Source organism: Paroedura picta, chromosome 3, assembly GCF_049243985.1.
Source record: "Paroedura picta isolate Pp20150507F chromosome 3, Ppicta_v3.0, whole genome shotgun sequence".
Lineage (NCBI taxonomy): Eukaryota > Metazoa > Chordata > Lepidosauria > Squamata > Gekkonidae > Paroedura > Paroedura picta.
The window spans coordinates 51,678,062-51,698,925 of NC_135371.1; the positions used below are offsets into that span (position 1 = coordinate 51,678,062).

Sequence of the window (20,864 nt, forward strand, 5' to 3'; positions counted from 1 at the left end):
CCTGCTCCTGGCAGCATCCATGGTCCTCTCCTGGGTGCCGCAGGCACCTCCTTGTCTTGGCGGGTGGTTCCTCTGTGTCATAGGTGGCAGCAGGTGCTGGCAGCGCCTACACCGCCTCCTCCTCCAGGCCGCTGCCGCCACCATCTCCTGAGTGCTGCTGCCGTCTTCTGCTACCCGGTGGCCCCAGCGGCTCCTGCTGGCATCTGTCGCCTGCTCCTGAGCGCCAGCAGCATATGCAGGTGGCCACTGCTCCCTCCTCCTGGTGGTTGCCGCCTCGTCCTTGTGGCGGCCGGCACCATTGCCTCCTGGATGCACCGCTGCTTCCTGCTGGCTGCTGCCTCATCTTCCTGGCTGGTGCTGCCTTTTCCCGGGTGCTGCCTCCGGGGCAGAGTGTAGCACACACGCAAGCCATGGCAGCCAGGCTCGTCTGGAGAGGCTAGCAAGCGGCCAGGGAGGGCGGTCTGCGTAGGGGCTGGCCCAACCAGCACCCTGATTAGGCCGGATTCGAGCTTGGACCATCTCTGTGGCCAGGACATGCCCCCCCCATGTCATTTCGGAAATATATATAGGCAGTCGTGGATAAGATATTTGAATTAAGTCTCAGATGCAACAACAGAATTTGGTCAATATAATTAACAAATAAAATTCCAGAGTTGTTTAATTTCCTGCAGTGTATGACTGTGTTTGAGATATTTAGTTTTTAAATTCTAAAAGAAGCTTTCTTTACTTCAGTGATTAAATGAAATGCCTGGATGTGTGCATTTACCTATAGGCTGCAAAAAGGGAATCTAATTTTTTTTAAAGAAATAAACCATTGAAAAACACTGGAGTATTTATCTTAGAAGGTCATTATTAATTCTGTGTATTACTCCTGTTGTCTTTCAATGATCTTTGCCTGGGCTGCAGACTTTCAAAGACTACCATATTTGATTACAAGGCAATGAGAAACATATTAAGGGACAACCGATGTGATCATTACGGGCAAAATAATTGCAGTATTATAATTATAATAGCATTATATTTACTTTTGTGATAATTCCAAAAAAAGTCTTTTTTAAATATAGCCACTGCGCCTATTTATTGAGGGAAAGAACAGGACAGGAGAGAGACTATTTAATCTTTTCCTTGCCCACCTTTTTTCTCCTTAAAAAAGCCTCCTTTGAACTGCTGTGGCAAAAATATGGGTACCCATTAATTTGGGACTCAGAACACACACCAAATAGGGAGAAAAAGGGCTGCGCATCTCCTGTTTTTCTGTTTCTCCTGGCAACCTGAGGGAACAGCATGGGCACACACCCTCACTTTTTCCTGTAGCCACTGAATTGAAGATAAACAAAAGGAATGCTGCTTTTCCATTTGGCCTAAAGCTGAAAGGGGCGATACAGAAATGGAGATTCCCCCACTAGCAGATGGATCTCTAAGCTTATACAATGAGCCCCAAGGAAATTTGCAAAGCAGGAACTTGATTCTTTACTTATAACCTCTTCTTAAGGTGATGGGTGAAGTGTCTCCTGAAACTTTTCCTTGACAGGAGAATTCCAGTACAAGCCAAAACCAAATTTGCATCCACAAAACCCCATGTTTTGCAGGCTTCCAGCAGGCCCAAACTCACAGATTACAGTGCTCCTTCTGGAGCTTCCAGAAGCTGGAAGTCAGCAGCAATCTCCCAGCTTTCTCCTACTTTTATGTTCTGCCATAGCCTTATAGTGTGCTGCATAGGGCTCTGAAAGCTCAGACTTTATGGAGCATTCATCCCACAAGAGGAATGTGAAAGTAGCAGTAGACTCTTATGAATGGGTGAACAGCTTCTAAGACTAGAGGCTTTTGATCTTGTAACCCCTCAAGTCAGCAGTATTTGTTAAGTGAGAGAATTCCTGTAGTAAAATGGCAATGGTGTCCTCCGGGATGCTGTACTGTTTATTCTGGCTTGTAGAGCAGTCAGGATAAAATCTCTGGAACTTCCTGATTCCAGTTCACATCGCTTTAGAAGTATTACCCTACAGCAAAATTCTTTGGATTTGATAAGTAGAAAAATAGGGAGCTTGCTGTGTTCACCTTGGTACAAGATTAAAAAAGATCACAACAGATCTCACTGGTTACATCTAATAGTAGATATATCTGAAAAGGTGAAATGCCTGTTAGCAGGCACATGGATACATATGCGATTACAAGAACAGAAACTAATTATTAAGAACAATCTCTCAACTAAATGCAATGTTAGTAAAATCAGCATTTCAGACTCTCTTTTAAAAATCAAAATACCATTCAAGTATGAGTCAGATCTGGCTACTGAATGCACAAACATAAAACATGCCTTGCATTTCAATGCCACATTTTTGTGAAAAAGCTAAGAAATCTCTCTATTTCCAGAGATAAAATCTTTCAACTAGTTATTTAGCCTCAGTAACTTCTTTCAGGTGAAGCCAAAAGGGATAAAATGAAGCTTGCATTATTTTAACTCCTTTCCCAAAGATACAGAGACAAGTGGAATTTATGCTTATTTTTTGCACTTACCATTTCCTTGTGATTTGGATAAAAAGTCTGTTCAATTAGAGGGAACTTCTCTGGTCCCAGGGTTCTATAGATGGATACCAACTGAGCAAACTGCAGAAGAAAATAAACAAAACTTTTCAGCTTAAAAGAAAAAAAAACTTCGAGAAAGGACTTCACCAGTGTCATTCAACTCTAGTTACTGTGTATTTATCCAAATACCCAAAATCCACTTCGTGGGTCCTTATTTGCCTGGGCTAAAGGATGCTTGAACACCCCCCTCTTTCCCAGTTCATTTCTCACCTCCAGAAAACAAAAATGGGGTAGTTTTTGCCTGCCCAAGTTGTCAGAATGCTGGGCATGGTCCCTGGAGCCCAAAAAGACATTTTATTTTAATGGTTGGCTTAAAAACATAGTGCTCAGATCCCTGTATGATTGGGAGAACGATGCTTCATCACTGGTCCCCCTCCTCTTTTCCAGCTAATTTCCTACCTCCAAAAAACACAAACAGGTCTGGTTTTGCCTACCTGATCCCAAAAAGACTGTGGACACTTTAAAGAAGATTTTACTTTAGACAATGTAGGTTTGTGGTTGAGCTGCAACACAGACCACACCATTAAAAAAAAATTACTTGGAGCAGGAAATGGAGAGGGGAGGGTGGGCGTGAGGGCGGGACAACACTGCAGAGACTATTGCAACTTTCCCCCTTCATATGGTCTTACCCCTGGTTAGGGTGGGACATGCGATTTAGGGTGGTGAATCCAGTTTTGGTGATTCCCCTAATCGCAATTTAAAACTGGCCAAAACATGACCCAACTACTGGACAGCCTCAAGATGCAGGCAACATCATGCGGAGGAGGCTTTAAAAGCTGCCAACATTCGAAGGCTGACCAGGGGCAGATCCCTAGTGCAGAAACGGTCATAGACTTTGCCTTACTACAGTGTTTCCAAGACCATCACAACAAAGGAAATTTGAGACCAATGTCATGGAAGATGGGGAAAGTGTAGACAGGGCACAGAACCGCCATGAGGACATGGGGACATGTGGGGGTGGGGCGACACTGTTTCCCAGTAGCATCTTCCCAGCAGAAGAAGAGTTGGTTTTTATATCCTGTTAGCTAACAATCTGATAATGAACCAATCTACACAAGAAATGCATTTTCTGGAAACTACTTAAAAATAAACAATGGATGCCTAGCTGGGATCACATCAAGAACAGACTAGAAAGGGAGAATGCAGAAATGCAAGTTATTACAATACTCAAAACAATGGCATACCTTGGACTCAACAAGGATATAGGTTTTTTAAATCTCACTATGCATGCTAACCTCATTCGACTCTTATATCCACATTCCTAACAATCCCCTCTTCTTTTTAATTTATTTTATTTGGGACAATGTGACTGTAATGTGATGTTAGTAATATATATTGTCATTTTGAATTTAACTCTCTGGTCTCAGAAAAAGATACTTGCCAGCACAACTTGTCACTTGCAGGGATGCTTCCACGCATGGGTGGAGATGGATGGGGCCAGCAACTAGTCTCTGTTAATTATTGTTAATTAGTGGCTTAATACTGAAGATCCTTTTGTAAGACAAAAGTGGCATAAAATTAACCCACTTTAATCTTTCAGACATGGTATTACAAGAAGCACTGTAAAATATGCACAAAGATTGCAAACAAACTGCATAAATATGGCACAAGATTATGGTTGTATATAGCAGCTAGGGCTTGTATTTTAAAAGGTGCATGGACAGGTGTTGCTAACCTCCAGGGTGTAAACTGCACGGAGCTTTTATTCCAATCCCAGGTCAATTCAGTCCGTGCCGTCTACACAGAATGCGATTTCTGTTTTGATTTTGGGTGATTTAAATTTTCCTTCTGCAGCAAGAAGGATTGATCCGGAGTGACCCCACCTTTATTGTGCGATATCTTAGAGTGCTTTTAACGCTCAATATTTTAAGAATCGAATTGAGAAACCAGGCTGTTTTGAATCTGGGCTTTGCTCCGTGGTAGAGAACCCCTGATTGGCCAAAGCTGCTCACGTCACAAGTTGTGAGAAGTTTGTGAGAAGCCCCTAACTTCTCTCAACTTCTGTCGGTCTTGGATTTTTTTCTCCCTCCTCTGCCTTCTTTCATCCTCTCTTCCCCCCCCCCCCCCAGGAAAAGAAAGAGGCTCCCTGCTTGGCTCCTCTCTCCCCCCCTTCAAGAAAAGAAAGAGGTTGGCTCCCCCCTTCTGAAGTACCCTAACCATGTGCAGAACATTTTCCTGTTTCAATGGGGAGGGGGGGGGAGAGGAAGACCCGAGTTCAAATCGATCTGAATTCAACAGGATTGACAATGGAATAAACAAAGTAAGTGCAGACTCTGCCCAGGTGGTGGCTGGAGATACCAGCTATTACAACTGAAATTCCAAGAACAGCTTTCCCTAAGCTTAGTAGGCACTGCTGGCTGCTAATGACAGATTTACTGCTAATGACAGTAAGCTCTCCTCTTTTCCTCTCCTTTGCTGGCTGTTTAAGTGAAAAAGAGGTATGGTGCTAACAGAGTTGATTCATTATTTTGCTTGCTCTCCTGTCAGTTGCTGGGGTTTGAGATTCTGGGGGCAGTGGTGGACACTGGGCTCTGACTTTCAGCACAGGGTCATAGCTATTGTGTCTCCTCCCTAGATCTCCTGCTGGTAATCAGTTCTGCTCTCTGCTGTGGTCGTATGGGAGTTTTCTGGAAACAGGGATCTGGTTCTGCTCTTCCTGCACTCATGCTCAGCACAGGGACTTAGCTATTTTGTTCCTTTCTATCTGCCCCCCTCTCCTCTCTCCTGTGGGGATTTGAGAAGTTTCTTAAACCAGGATCTGGTTCTGCTCTTCCTACATGCTAAGCACAGGGACTTAGCTATTTGGTGTCTTTCTATCCCCCCCCCCCCCAAACAGATCTCCTACACTCACTTGGAGGTTTGGGAGGTTTCTTGATTCATGGATTGGATAGGTCTCTTGTTCCTGTGATTGTGCTGTGCAAAGGGGCTTAGCTACTGAGAACCTATTCCTCAACCTCCCTCCTCATAGTGATCTTGTCCTGTCTGCCATCAGGATTTGAGAGGTTTCTGGAATTAAGGACTGGATTGGCATCTTGTTTCTGTGCTTACACCAAGCTCAGGGGCTTAGCTTATTCCACTGCTGAATTCTGACTGTGAACATTCCTTTCCTGATATCTAGCTGATATCGTTTTCTATGTAGTTTAAACCCATTTCTGCCAGTCCTATCCTCTGCTGTCAACAGGAACCTATCCCTGCCCTCCTCTAAGTGACAACATTTCAAATACTTAAAGAGTATGTCCCCTCTCAACCTCATGTCCCCTCTCAACCTCTTCTTCTCCAGGCTGAACATTCCCAAGTCCCTCAGCCTTTCCTCATAGGGCTTGGTCCCCATGCCCTCGATCATTCTTATCGCTCTCCTGTGAACCTCCTCCATTCTGTCCACGTTCTTTTTGAAGTGAGGCCTCTAGAGAACTGCACACAGTCCAGGTAGGGCCTGACCAATATGATATACAGTGGGACTATGATGTTTTTGATGTGATGCCTCTGTTGATACAGCCCAAGACTGCATTTGCCTTTTTACCACCACATAAAACTATCTGCTCATATACTCTGACTGTGAAAATCTTTCCCCTGATATCTAGCTGGTATCATTCTAGACATAGTTTAAACCCATTACTGTGGGTCCTATACTGCCAACAGGAACCTTTCCGTGCCCTCCTCTAAGTGACAACCTTTCAAATACTTAAAGACAGCAATCATGTCCACTCTCAACCTCCTCTTCTCCATGCTGAACATTCCTGAGTCCCTCGGCCTTTCCTCATAGGGCTTGGTCCCCTGGCCCCAGATCATCCTTGTTGCTCTCCTCTGAACCCTCTCAATTTTGTCCATGTTCTCCAGAACTGCCCATAGTAGTCCAGGTGGGTCTCACCAATGCAGTATATAGCAGAACAATGACATCTTGTGGTTTCGATGTGATGCCTCTCTTGATACAGCCCAAGACTGCATTTGCCTTCTGTACTGCTACATCATACTCTCTGTTCATATTTAGCTTGCAGTCCACAAGTACCCCAAGATCACTTTCACACACAGCTACCCAGAAGTATATCTCCCATCCAGTATGCATGCTTCTCATTTTTGTGACCCAGATGTAGATGCTTGTACTTCTTATTGAATTGCATCTTGTTCTCATTTGCCTATTTTTAAGTGTGCTCAGATCTTGTTGATGTGAAACAGGGTCCCCCAAATGGAAGCAGTAGTCCGTCGTCCCACCCCCAGGGACTGCGGCAGTGGATAGGCAGCAGCGCCAGAGCACTGAGACATGCTCAGTGCTCTGGCGTCACTGCTGCCAGTCTTCCGAGGAGGCCGAAGGCAGCTGTGCTTCCGAAGCTGTGCCCGCCTTCTGGAGAGCCGGTGCAGCCACGGAAGACTGGCAGGGGCCGGGCCAGTCCAGCAACAAGCAGCGCTGCTTGTTGCTGGGCTGGCTCCACCCCCGCTATGCTTCCGAAGCTGCGCTGCCCTCCGCAGAGCCAGCAGGTAAGCAAAGGGGGTGGAGGTGGAGGAGAGGAGAGGAGGGAGGGGGTGGTGAGGAGGGAAGGGAACAGGTAAGAAGCCAGCAGATAAGGGGAGGGGGTGGGGTGAAGGTGGAGGAGAGGAGAGGAGACAAGGGAGGGGCTGGGGTGGAGGAGAGGAGGGAGTGGGGAGGGAACAAAGATGTAGATGTTTCACATAAGGGACGAGAATCTTTGTTGGTAAATTTTATTAACCTACATCTCTATCTTTTGGGATGTTTGCTACTCCTCCCAATTTGGCGTCATCTGCAAATGTAATGAGTACCTCCACCCCCTCATCTAAGTCACTGATAAAAAAGGTGAGAAGTATCGGACCCAGTACCCTGTGGCACCCCACTGCTCACCTCCCTCCACTCTGATGAAATACCATTGAGAAATACTCTTTGGGTGTGGTTTTCTAGCCAGTTCCCTATTCACCTAAGCATCCGAAAATCCAGCCTACAGTCCCACAGTTTACCTATCAGAACATTATGGGGAATCTTGTCAAAAGCCTTACTGAAATCTAGGTAAATAAAACCACTGAGTTTCCATGATCTAATAAGCCCGTCTCTTAGTCAAGAGGGAAACCAAGTTGGTCTGGCACTACCTGTTGGGAGACAAATCTGTGCTGACTTCCCCAGATCAACAAATTGTCCCTCAGATGTTTGCAGATTGCCCCCTTTAAAATCTGCTCCATTATCATCCCTGCAATTTAGGTCAGACTCACTGTCTTGTAGTTTCCTGGGTCATCTCTCCTCCCTTTTTTGAAGATTGGGATAACATTCACTCTTCTCCAGTCTTTTGACACCTCTCCAGTCCTCCAAGAGGTCCTAAAGGTCGGGTGCCTTTGACCCACCACATCTACTCCTATGAGCTTTGACCCACCATGTCTACTACCATCTAAGTGCCTTGATGCAACATGTCTACTTCCTCTCATGGCTTTGATCCACCATGCCTATTTTCTTCTCAGGGCTTCCAGCTACCACATTTACATACATCATTGTATGCTTTGGGGGATAGGTGTTAGGGTTACACTCAGGGCTTGGAGTGACCATGTCTACATGCATTATTGCATGCTTTAGGGTTTAGGTGTCAGGGATGGAGTCAGAACTTTTGAGCCACCATGTCAACCTCCTTCTCAGGGCTTTTAACCCACCATATCCACACCCTTCTCACAGTTTCAAGCCACCACAACTATGTACTTCTCAGGGCTTCAAGCCAGCATGTCTACTTACTTCTCAGGTCTTGGAGCCACAGTGTTTACATACATCTCAGTGCTTGGAGCTACCATGCATGTGTGTTATTGCATGCTAGTTTCAATCTGTGTCTCAGGGCATATTGCCCTAGTTCTTTTGGGTTGACAAAAATGCCCCCCCCCCACCTTCAATTTTTACTGTCAAGATTCTCAGGGACTTTGATTCTGTTTCTGTTCTGAGAGGCTTCTGCTCTTGCCTTTTTTTGCTGTTTTTTCCCCTTCCACTGGAAACTAATAAGTATGGGGGACCTTCTTGGGGGGGGCGTGTAACTTGGACCCTGTAAATCTAATTCTCACCAAACTTGGAGGGCAAGTAGAGGGAAATCAGATAGAGATATACTGTGAATCTGCAGTCTCTAGTATGCTGGAGTGGAAGGTGGGGAGGCATTCTACCATGTCACAAACCTCTTGAAACAGTTTGTTTCATACAAGTGCCCATAGTTCAGTTCATGGGTGTGCCATGAAACATGAACCAAATCATGTTTGCCAATTTGTGCCCATCCCTAAACATGGGGTTTAAATAGAATTGCCAACTCTTGTTTGGAAATTTCTTGAGATTTGGAGACAGTGTCTACAGAGGGCAGACTTTGGGGAGAGCAAGGAAATCAGTCAGGGTGTGATGCCATGGAGTTCACCCTTCAAAGCTTCATTTTAACAAAGAGAACTATTCTCTGGAGATCAGCTGTAATTGCAGATTTCCATGATTCATTGAGAAAGTGGAAACATTAGTTTTAAAGCAACTAGAAATAATTTATATCTCAAACTATTCTTGGTGATTGAAATAGCACAGAGAGAAAAATTGCTTACAATATGACATCTTACATTATGATTCAGACCACAAAGAAAATAATTGTGAATATAAGGCATGTTCTGCAATTGGCAAGGAAAAATAACTTGTCAGTGCTTCAAAGAGCCTTTGTGTCCCTACAAATATACAGTTATTTCAGATTACTTACCACCCAGGGCTTGTCACAGAAGTTGTAAATTGACTCTAAGGAGTTGACACTTGGAATGCCAGCATAATGCATGCCAATTATTAAGTTACGGAAGTCCTCATTTTCTGCCATACTGAATGAGTGTTGTCGGATAACAACAAAATCAGGTCTGAAGGATCTAAGAAGAATAAGATATTTTATTAAAAATTAATAGTGGAAGAACTTATTTAAAATGAAGACTGACTTACAGGCAATAAAAAAATTAGATCTAAATGTTTACAAGAAAAGTGCTGAGCTGAGATTTTCTTTCCATAATTCACTGATTTGCATTATTTAAGATTATTAAGGCTGCTGGAGATAGGGGGGGGGAACAAAAGTTCCTTTTGGCACATATGATGGGAATGCAAAATAGCCAGAAAACATTGGTAACAAATACAAAATAGAAACTGTGAAATATGAAATGTCAGTTTTGAAATGTCTCACTTTTTATTTATTAGAATTCAGTTCTTGAAGGATGTTTGAAGGCCAATTATATCCTTTGAGACATTATACCAGTCTTTTTGAGCCAAGTTTTCGTGAAATCCTGGAGTTTCTTGAGGGTCCTGGAAGGGTTTTCTGAATGAGTGAGACTTAATTAATTTTAATATATTTTTAAAAATTGTTAAATATTTATCTGTAATATGACCATACTAGTAATATAGCCCGCTGTATGAGGAATACAGCAGGCGCTAGGAACAAACCTTTGTGAGTGTCCCCCAGCGGCGGTCCTCTGTGTCGGCTCTCTGGGGTGGTGGCTCTTTGAGGGGGCGGTCTGATGTGGTGAGAGGCGCTTTGCGCCTCTTGCCGCGTCAGGCCACCGGGCAGGGAGCCCCCGGCAGTTGCGCGAAATTATTCTACACATCTAGGCAGTGTACACTGCATTTAAAAGGCCAAGCTATTTATCACTTGGGAACCATTCTATCAGACAACTCTTTACAGATGTTGTTGCAGTGGAGAAATCTTCAACAGTACTGCTACAGTCATCAGAGAGCTTAATATCGATCACTTTTCGACAGCTACTCCCATTCACTAGGTGTCTGCTTTTCTATTTCAGCTATCTGAGGCAATCTATATATTGATGGATTGTTGTTGCAACCACCGGCCAGAATACCTGAATATAGCAGCAACTGAGTGGACTGGAATACTGAGGCCCATTCCACAAAAGGTTCAATGTGGCAAATTGCTTTCGGAAAGAAAAAACAGAATTTTAAATAGTGGAATTCGGCGTAACACATACCTGCCTTTGTAGTGGAATCCAGTTGCATTTCAATCGTTTCCCACAGATTTCCGGTATCGGCAAAAATCGCTAGAAAAGAAGCGATTTTTGCCGTGCTTTGTCCCGCCCCTGGCCATCAATCAATCAAGCAGCCAATGGGCGGTTGTTACCATGCTCCGGAAAATCCCCTTTGCCTTCAAGAACAGGTTTAAAAAAAAGAAAACCACACGTTGCAACGAATATGCCTTGATTCCTTGATTCCTCCTAACGTAGAGACCCATCTAGCTGGCAGCTGGCCTGAGAGCTGCCGATTCATCATTGCCACGCTCCCCCGAGTGAAAAAAAAATCCCCCCCCCCCATGCACGGGCGCGATTTTGGGCCGAAAATAAAGGGAACTTGCAAAAGGGGCTGTGTTATGCTTGGTGACTTGAGGCGAGCTTTAAAGCAGCTCTGTGGAGGGACTGCAGCCAGAGAAGCCTCGCTGGGTGAATGAAGGCTCACCAGTTCATTGCTCTCCACTCGCTCTGAGAAAGAAAAATGGCGATCGCTTCGCTGGAAGTTCAGAGGAGAGAGCCAGGGGGAGGGACTTTGCTGAAACCGCAACAATGTTAACGCACAGGTCTTTTTCGCTAGTGTTGCAGATTGCTTGCAAGAGTGTAGCGCTTTCCAGAGGGTGAATCCACCTTTTGGGATTTCCCTGGAAGCGCTACAACGAAGCACTTTTAGCGGGACTGTTTCAGGAGTGTGGTAGATTGTGTACGACGTCGTGCATAACTGCATATTAGTAGCAATTACAATTTGCCACACTCCTGCAACATTAAACTTGTGCGGAATGGACCTGAACAAAGTAGGTTCAGTGGAAATGAGAAATTTGGCTCAAGACTCAGGTCGACTGTTGGTAAAATGTTTCTCTTGTTTCTTCACAAAAGAGAAACACAACAGTCAAAAACAAGCCATATCATCAATATTCTTGGCTCAATGTAAACAGCCACTGTTATGCTTGTTTCGGAGAATAGTACACTAGAGGTAAAAGTTTCACTGGAAAGACATTCCTGTTGTAGGATCATGTAAGCAGTAGTAATAAAAAAGTTTCAGTATGTAAATCCTTTATTTATTTATGTAATTAAAATATTCTCCCAAGACACCTCATGGTATGCCTTAATTACATTCTTGATCACACTGGAAATGTGAACTTATAGCCTAAAACAACCCAATATTCATTAAAATGCTCAACTCACTTTTGCAAATAAGGTCAGTAGTTTTTTACGACTAATTGTATTCATACTATTTTTCCACTTCAAGATAGTTCTACAGAAAAGGTCTTTTTAAAAAGTAAAACAAATGATTGGTACACCTATGACTCTTCAAAAAAACATACATCTGAATCTTGGATAAACGACTTTTAAAATACTACTCTGCAATTTAAAGCTTTGTTTAGATTATAAAAATTAAATTATTGTGGTCCAAGGAGTGACATGCATTAATCAGAAAAAATTAAGGTACTTGGTCTGAAGAAATAATTAAAATATTCCTAAGTGATGGAGAATGCAACCACACTTGCAAACGTTACAGATGATGGCTTTGACAGCAGTTCACCAATGTCCCAATATGGGGCTGTACTGACCTGTAACTGTTGTTCTTCAGTGTCTTCTGTGCAGACAAATATTCCCTCCCTCCAACCCTGCTTTGAGATCTCATAAGTACAGATCCCTTTCTCTGATGGGACTCTGTTCAATTGTGTCACTTTTATTGGTTCTGCAAGAGTTTGTGATAGCTCAGTTGAAACTGAGGGAAAGGGGGTGTCTTGCCCTTGAAGCACACAATATGGCTGGTGGGAAAAATAAGAACTAAAATAATAAAATAGTCAAGAGCTAAGCAGAAATGGCTTTTGGCTAGTTAGAAAGATAGATTAATGTTTTCTCAGTCTTGTTTCTCATACCATAACCCTGCTAGCTCCAGAAACTATATATACCATTAGACAAAATTTAGCTACAGATTTAGCAATTTCTGGAAATTTGTCAGACAGTAGTTTATTAACTATAACTGTGTAATTAATCCAGTTTGCCCCGACCTTTGCTTCAACAAAGGATGGATGAACTTAGCTTGGGCCTCAATATGGAAAGGGCAGCTCAGAAAACATGCTCTAGGTCTTGTACTTGGCCAGATTTACAGAGGCATAATCTTTCAGCGAAGGGGATCTTTTTGTACCTCCAAGCCAATACTGCAGAGGGTAGTGCTGATCCTCCCAGAATTAATGTCACAGTGTTTCCCCCATGTTCTGTTTCCCCCCATTTTCCTCCACCATCCTATTGAGGCAAAGTGGGAGACCTGACTGCCCTAGGGTTGACTTTTCAATTTCCTGCCTCCAAGGCTCCATTTTTCCCGTTTGGCCAGTCTTATTTTGTGACTGGAACCATCTGGGAAAATATGAATGTCTGAGACTTTTGCATAATCTGACAGGTTGCAGGTTCGTATTAATTTGTATTACAAAAGGAGTATTTACTCTATGTATATCGTATGAAGAAGTCCAACTTCTAATGAAAGATGATGTCTCATCCTGATTTGTGTAATTCTTAGTTTTGAAGGGTGGGTGGATGGGAAACCTACCTGACAATTTTAGTGCCATTTCGGAATGCTTGTATGTCTACGGCGTAATTGCCATCAGCATGAGCTATCAAATTGACCTCTGAAAACTGGGCCTGAAAGAAAAAGGTCCAACATTAATAAACCTATTAGACTGTATTTGCATACTTTTAAACTATTAATTCCTTTAGGCAGGTTTTTATTTATTTATTTATTTATTTATTTATTTAGATTTCTATACTGCCCATTTCTTTGCAGCTCTGGGCGGTTTTCACTGAACATTATATAACTTACATGGAACATTATACAGACTGTAACATCAAAACAACTTTCATAAAGTATCAAATAGATTACAAAACCACATTTATAATATAAATAACAATTAAAAGTAACATTGGGAGGTTAATTCTTTCAGTCATGGGAGGGCATCTGGGGGGACCAGCAGATGTTCTGAGTCGGTCAGCCTCATGCGAATGCCTGGTAGAAGAGCTCCCTCTTGCAGACCCTGCGGAACTGTGGAAGTTCAGGCAGGGCTCTGATCTCCTCAGGGAGCCCGTTCCACCAGGTGGGGGCCAGGACCGAGAAGGCTCTGGTCCCTGTTGAGGTCTGATGCGCTTCTCTGGGGCCAGTTGGAGGTGGCAGAGTATAAGACTCTTTTGGGGGTATAGGTTGAAAGGTCTACATATAGTTTTGAAAAATGCTCCTGCCTCCTGCCTCTACCTTGATAGCTGCTTGACAGAAAGAGATATAGCCAATGCAACTTGTTACTATAGGAGCTTTTTTGTCTGGGTGATGATAGGCATCACATTAGCATGCAAGCCACTTTTTCATAGGAAGACCAAAACCAATCACATCACTTTTTTCAGAAAGTGAACTTGGGCTCCCTCAAACAGATAGCTGTGATACCTGGACTGAGAATTTGTCTTTCTCTTTCTGAAACAAATTTAAAGTCCTGGGATGACCAGAAGCATGAGCCTTTGTTGTAAACTGAAGGGCAAGAACCAAAGCCATAATTCAGTAACAAACATAATTCATCCTACCAATATACACACATAGACCGTTTATGCACTGGAGGATTCATGCCGGGCTGCAGGCTGGCGTTTTAGTCGTGGCAGGTTGCCCCACTTTCTTCATGCACCCACATGGGGGAGCATTTGGACTGGTGCACCTCAATTGCTCCCAATTTGTGCTCCTGCATGGGAGCTGGGGCAGTGAAGTTCCCAGTGCGTAAACGGTCATAGAGACTTATAATTTGTTCCATTCTTGACAACGTCTGTACGGGATTTTATGTCCTAGGCGTGAAATTATGTGCATAAAATCTTTAGCAAAATTGGTTATTTATTACCTGCTCAACTTTGATGTCATATTCCCCATGGATTTTTTTCCCTCGAAAACTCTTGACCCTGAAAAATATAAGAATTATCGGGTTTTAAGACACTGTTACCCGCCATGAGCCATTTGGGAGTGGCGGGAAATAAATTGAAATAATAATAATAATAATATAAGAATTATTATTAGTATTACATGATGTTTGATTTCCGATAACTGTACAAGTACAATGATGAATGCATTATTATTTAGAAAGTCCAAGAATATATTTTTGATTCATTAGCAAGCTGGGAAATATATATATATTTGAATATATTAAATAGATGTTAAGTATTTTAACTAAAACAATTATATTAATATCTCCATTTTAAAACATTAAATTTTATATATGTTTTATATACCTACAGTGAAAAGAAAAGCTAATCTTGAAAACTAATTAGAATCTATTTTATATATTGGCATATGGACAGTATTCCAATTAGGGTGAAATACTCCTGCTCAGATTCACCTTTTCCTTGTAAACATCCGCTGTATGAGGTAATTATTAAACAAACGATCTCTGGCACAATTTATGTTTCAACAAATGACTTCAGCTTTGAAAATAAACACTAATACTGAACATTAAATTATGCCATCTGGAGTCTAACAAAATGTTAAACAAAATGAGTCCAGAAGTACTTCCAGTGGCTTAATTCCATAGAAATATTACAAGTTACAGTTTAAAAGCATTAACATTTTCCTGAATGCTTGAAGTTTAAAAGATTGCTCTTGGTTTTTACTCTTAAGTAACTTTATAGTACATATTCTTGGATTCTCAGATTCAGAGAAGTAAACTTTGACCAAGTTTTGATGTATCCAATTACTGAGAACTTGGGCTCATTCCAAATTTGTGGCGCCTTCAATGCTTATAAAAACACCAAGAAACCTTAATTATTCCCAGCATACTAACTTGGGAAATTTGGAACTAAAATTAAATATATTCATTTAATGCTTAAATTACATTCTTGCATGAAAAGGGGAAATATTAAGCCTTTAGATGCTCTAATAAGGCTTTATTTGGTGATATCTCTGATCCTCTGACTGCATAATATCCATTATGTAAAGCAACCAGTGGTGGTCAGGGCACAAATCTTTAAAAGACAGTGACAACTTGCCAGTTTTTGAGAAACATTAACAAGACAGCATTAAAGTAGTTTACAGTGTGCTAGAGAGGAATGTTATAGGGATAGGCATGAGCCTAAACATTCCAGTTCAGGGCAGCTCCTGAACTGAACAACAAACCAGCCAGTTCGGATCCTCCCTTCTCCTGGCTGTGTATTGAAATCGGGGGAAATGAAACTGACCAGTGTAATGGTTTACAGCCATTTCAGCCCACAGCGGCGAAAGTACACATCTCAGGTGTTAGGTTGAAATGGTCATAAGTCAATTTACTGGTCCATTTTGTTCCCCCTTGCTTCCCCCTGACCAGTTTAGGCTGGTTGGTTTCGCTCCCCACCCCAAAAGATCTCAGAGTTCTCAGGCAGATATTTAACAGTATTTGATGGCTGACATTTGGTGGTACATTTAGTTTATATGATATGACAGATACCATTCAATCTCATTTCGCATTTAACCACTGACAACTAAACATAAACCCAAGCCTTTTCCCAAATGGCTGCAAATGTCTGAATGAGAGAAGCAAGTACCCATTGAATGACTACAGAGTTTGTATCACATAAATATGCTTTGGCAGCACATAAATAAAAGTATGAGGAGTGAAATGAAAGCTATGACACATGGTATAAAAATAAAGGTATGTGTTTCTGCCTTTGAATATTTTCATTCTTGCTCTGTCTCCCCAATTCCCATCCATTTATCATTGATGATTTTGTAGATGAATTTAAGACAACATATATAGTCTCTTGTTTTCTTTGGATGTAAAGATTATTAAGAGACAAGAAAAATAATGATGTAGCAGAAACAATAATCAATATTATTTCATCTTCAGAATGTAAAATGCTTCCATTTAATTCTGGTAGCAAAAAAAGTGTAGTGCCTCATTTAGACAAGACTGGCTGCAGAAACTATTTTGGAACTATAACCTATAATTTGTACAAAGGTATTTTCCCCAATGTTGAGTAATTTTCTTTGCTGATTTGTAGAACTGGTTGCAAGGTTAGCATGATATTATAAGTCAAAATATTTTCTCAAGGTATTTTTAGTTACTGAAGCAGCTACTATTTTTATAATCCTTCACAGCTTTTAACAGTTAATCACTTTCAATTCCTTTTTCAATGGAAGAGAAATAACTATGAATTTAAAATATCCTTCCTGTTGGTTCCCATAAGATACAATATTGGCTCTTTTCCTTTACCAATCATGCATATGAAGTACCATCCATAAAATATATAGTATATAACATACCGTATATACTCGTGTATAAGCCAAGTTTTTCAGCACAGTATTCACACTGAAAAATTGCTCCTCGGCTTGTACGCGGGTATATACGGTAACTGAAATAACAGCCTGCTCCCAGCCAGCCAATCGTTACATTGCTTCTGCAAGCCTCCTGCAAGCTGAAGCTTGCTTGCTTTGGCTGCTTGTAGGACAGCAACGATTTGACTGAGGGACTCTGATTTTTTTTTCCTTTTGCCTTCACATCTTCCAAACTATTCTTTTGGTTTCTGTGGGTGAAGTGGGTTTTGGGGGTGCTTTGTGATTTACTGTTCCTCCTAATATTTATTTCTTCTTTTTTCTGAGGGGCAGCATTGTTTGCCTTTGCTTTTGGGGGTTGTGTTTCTTTTAAAAGTTGATTTTTACAGTTCTTTCTTTCAGTTTTGAGTTTTACAGTTATTTATTTCAGTGTTTTGTTCGGGGGGGGGGGCACTATAGTTGTAGTTAGAGTAGTCCATTCTCCCAGTTTGGTAGCTGTCATACTTGTTGTAATAGGTTGCCAACTTTGGGTACTGTTGTTCTGCTCTGGTTTGCTGGCCCTCTTTTGCACTTACAGAGCTAGTTTACTGTTTTTTCTTTGAAATAAGTATTCAAAAACATTTAACCTACTGGAGCCTCAATTAATGTAAATTTACCAATAACGGCTGCATTTTCCACCCTCGGCTTATATGAGAGTCAATAAGTTTGCCCATATTTTGTGGTAAAATTAGGTGCCTCAGCTTATATGTGGGTCGGCTTATATGCGAGTATATATGGTATACTTTTCCCCAATAAGGCAAATTTCTCATTTTAAATTAGTGGTCCCCAACCCCCTGTCCGGGGACCGGGACCGGTCTGTGGATCAGTCGGTACCGGGCCGCCGCTCCACCTTGTCCTCCTGCTCGGGGGCTGCTCTGCCACTCTGCTGCCGGCACACCTTTGGTGCTCTCCAGTGGCTGCCATGGCTGGGGCTCCTTCTCGGTGTGGCACTGCACAGCTGCTGCTGGCAGCGCCCCCCAGGAAGTCAGGGGCGGCAGCAGGAAAGCAAGTGGAGCAGGGGCTCAGGTGGCGGCGACGTCCCCCAGCAAAAGACTACTCCCCCCGGGCCTCAGTTAAATTGTCAAGCATTGACCAGTCCCTGGTGATAAAAAGGTTGGGGACCACTGTTTTAAATGACTCAATATTTTCCAGTAGGGCTGGCAGACCTTTCATAGAGCTAGCTTTCTAAAAATGAAATGAACATGCAGGTAGATGAAGATAATGAAAGATGAGGTGCTTATAATTTGAACATTATAAATATAACTTAAATATTATAAAACCTATGAATACATTTATTTTTTAAAAAAATTCCAGCCACTAAATCCCGTTTCTACACTTCCATAATTAAATTGCTTTTCACTTAGGATTATAACTGCCAAAATTATCCATCAATACATGGCATTCTTCTGCTCCCAGGACAATCTAATTTTCCTAAATACCGTAACCAAGACACAGGTGAAGGAGGAGGCCAGCGGTGGAGAAGAAGCAGCCAGCTAAGGCTGTAGGAGGAGATCTGCTGTGAGCTGCATAGTTGCAGCAGTGCCACATCTACAGTCCATGGTGGCTTAACAGCAGCCAGGCTCACCCCAGGAGCCCCGGATGGGGGAGAAAGCACTGTCAGGGAATGAGGCTGCTTCACCGAGGGAACCTTGTGTGTGTGGGGAGACCTAACTTCTTATCAGGAGGCTGGAATTGGCTCTGAGAAGACAGGCGAGGTCTCAAAATTGAGACTGGAGCCAATGGAACAAAAACAGAGTTTGGCCTGATGAAGGAGTTGAAACTGGAGGGAATGAAGAAGTCCTTGCGGAACATTTAGGGTCTGTCTTCCCTGAGTGTACAGGAAATGGTAGTATACTTGCCAAGGTACTTTCCCACAAAGCAGGATTTAGCAGCCCTTTCCCTGAGTTGTTTACATATAGTACTTAATAGGTGTGTCATGGCCTTCCCCAAGGCAGAAAAAGTACAAATCACGCCCATCGGTTCTGCACCAGGAACATGTCTTGAAGACGGCCTTTGAAGTCATCTGTTTGTACTCAATTGCCTGAGCAAATATATTTCCTGAACAAACTTTTTTCATTCAGGAGATGAGAGACACATCCATCTTTAGAGGCAGCAAAGGAAGAACTGAGCGAGAGATATACTCTTTCTTCCACTAGACAGGTGCCATTTGACTGGAACCATGAAAAAGGGTGAAAAATTGCCCCATATAGTTAGGAACTTTGGAAAATCTGTGACAGGCCTGCATATCCACTGTTCCATTGTGAAATTACATAGAAGACATGGTGATGCAATTGAAGATTAATCCAAAAATGACTGAATTGCTTACACTACAGGAAATAATCTAAAACTGGTAAAGTGCTGGAATTGCCTACCTTGATTGGGATTACATTTCTTTCCCCTCCAAATTAGCTTTTGATGCATCTTTGGTTCTTCTAAATGCTCAGTCTCAGGAAGTGTACTTTTGCAGCTTTGACTAATTCACCAGCTGTTCTCCATCCACTGCAATATAACTTCCTGACTGGAATACTGCAATTTGCTTTATGTAGGTCTGCTCATGAATTTCATTTAGAAGCTTCAGCTGGTCTAGAACATGATACCTTCACTCATTTTGTTTCAACACAGAACTTTTTTAGTGATCCAAGTTATATTAAGTTGGTGGCCACCAATGAGATTTGATTTTTTGTAGTGGTGGTGGAAAATGCCATCAAGTTGTAGCCAATATATGGTGACCCCCACAGGTTTTTCAAGGCAAGAGGCAGTCAGATGTGGTTTGCCAATGCCTGTTTCTTTGTAGTGATCCTATCCAAATATTAGTAGCCCCCAAACCAAGGAACCAATGATATGGCTTGTCCAAATGAAAACCTTGGCCCTTTAAAGAAGGCCTAAATAATTTGTTTATTTATTCAGGTCTTTGGTGGTTAATGAAGCTGAGAAGCACCATTGTAGCCCCTTCTGTCATTATGCTTATGTAAGCTGATGTATTGTTTTACAGTCCTATTTGTTTTTATTCTATTCTATTTCTCTCTTTGGGACCATTACAAGTAGGTCAAAAATTGTCTAAATAAATAGCTTCATGTGATTCATATTTTCACAGTTGCCAATCCTTACATTTTTCTAAGATAAAACTAAACTAAAAGATAGTTTTCAACTTTGAACTGTATTATTTTGTAAAATACCTAAACATGTGTTAATCAAGCTGTATTTCTAATTGCTGTTCCAAAGAATACAGCTGCACCCTGTCTTTACCACTATCCTCGGTGAGTTTTGCAAAAACATACAAGATGAAACATACAGCTGCTGGTTTTTGCTGCCCTCTTGTGTAGAAAGGATCAGAAACCAATCCAGGGTGAGTGAATTAATAAAAGCCTTTAACTTTACATGACTTTGTTTGGCAAACAGTTTAAACGTGTGTTGACATTTTAATAATCCTTAATTGCTTCTTAAAGTCCAGTACTAAATGATTATCATTTCTCTCTCAGGGATATTTGTAATAAAAACATCCACACATACATTTGTTATGTTAATCAGTTTTTCATTGGGACCATTTTTACTATATATATTTTCTTAATCCACAATGCTATAGTGATGTAGTTACAATGTGTTTTCTAGAAAGGAAGAAAGAACATAAATTCGCTATAAACTACTGATGCCTATATATTTTGATTATCATATTATCACCACAGGAAGGCAATATAGATTAAATTTGTTTCCTTTTGCTTCAGAATAACTTTTAATGGATTGCCTGAAACAGTGTGACTGCCTTAAGCTTTATGGATGAATAGAGAAGACATAGAGATTTGAACACAAATACTAGCAAATCAAGACCACTGTGTCAATGATTGTTAAACATGTATATTAATAATGTACATCCTAGAGATTATCAAGAAATTTCAGAATTTGTGTTTTTGGTGTGTTTTTTAATTTTTGGTCTTTATCAATATTAGTTATGTTATATCTCTTGTAAACAAGTGCAAAGAATCATAGA

At 41.7% G+C, this 20,864-nt stretch overlaps 1 protein-coding gene and 1 long non-coding RNA gene across 2 annotated transcripts in view; one reads left to right on the top strand and one right to left on the bottom strand.

The window, feature by feature from the left end:
- The window catches only part of SYN2 (synapsin II), a 302,390-nt gene that overhangs the window by 117,539 nt on the left and 163,987 nt on the right, over positions 1-20,864 (bottom strand). Inside the window, exons 2-5 of the mRNA XM_077325671.1 lie at positions 14,445-14,502; positions 13,124-13,215; positions 9,282-9,438; positions 2,515-2,604 (exon numbers count right to left, since the gene is read on the bottom strand). Of these exons, the coding sequence (XP_077181786.1) occupies positions 2,515-2,604; positions 9,282-9,438; positions 13,124-13,215; positions 14,445-14,502 (397 nt within the window). The remainder of the gene's footprint in view (positions 1-2,514; positions 2,605-9,281; positions 9,439-13,123; positions 13,216-14,444; positions 14,503-20,864) is intronic.
- LOC143831992 (uncharacterized) lies at positions 6,942-20,748 on the top strand. Its single transcript, XR_013229046.1, has 3 exons — positions 6,942-7,056; positions 20,102-20,225; positions 20,602-20,748. It is a non-coding gene; the product is annotated as an uncharacterized LOC143831992 (long non-coding RNA).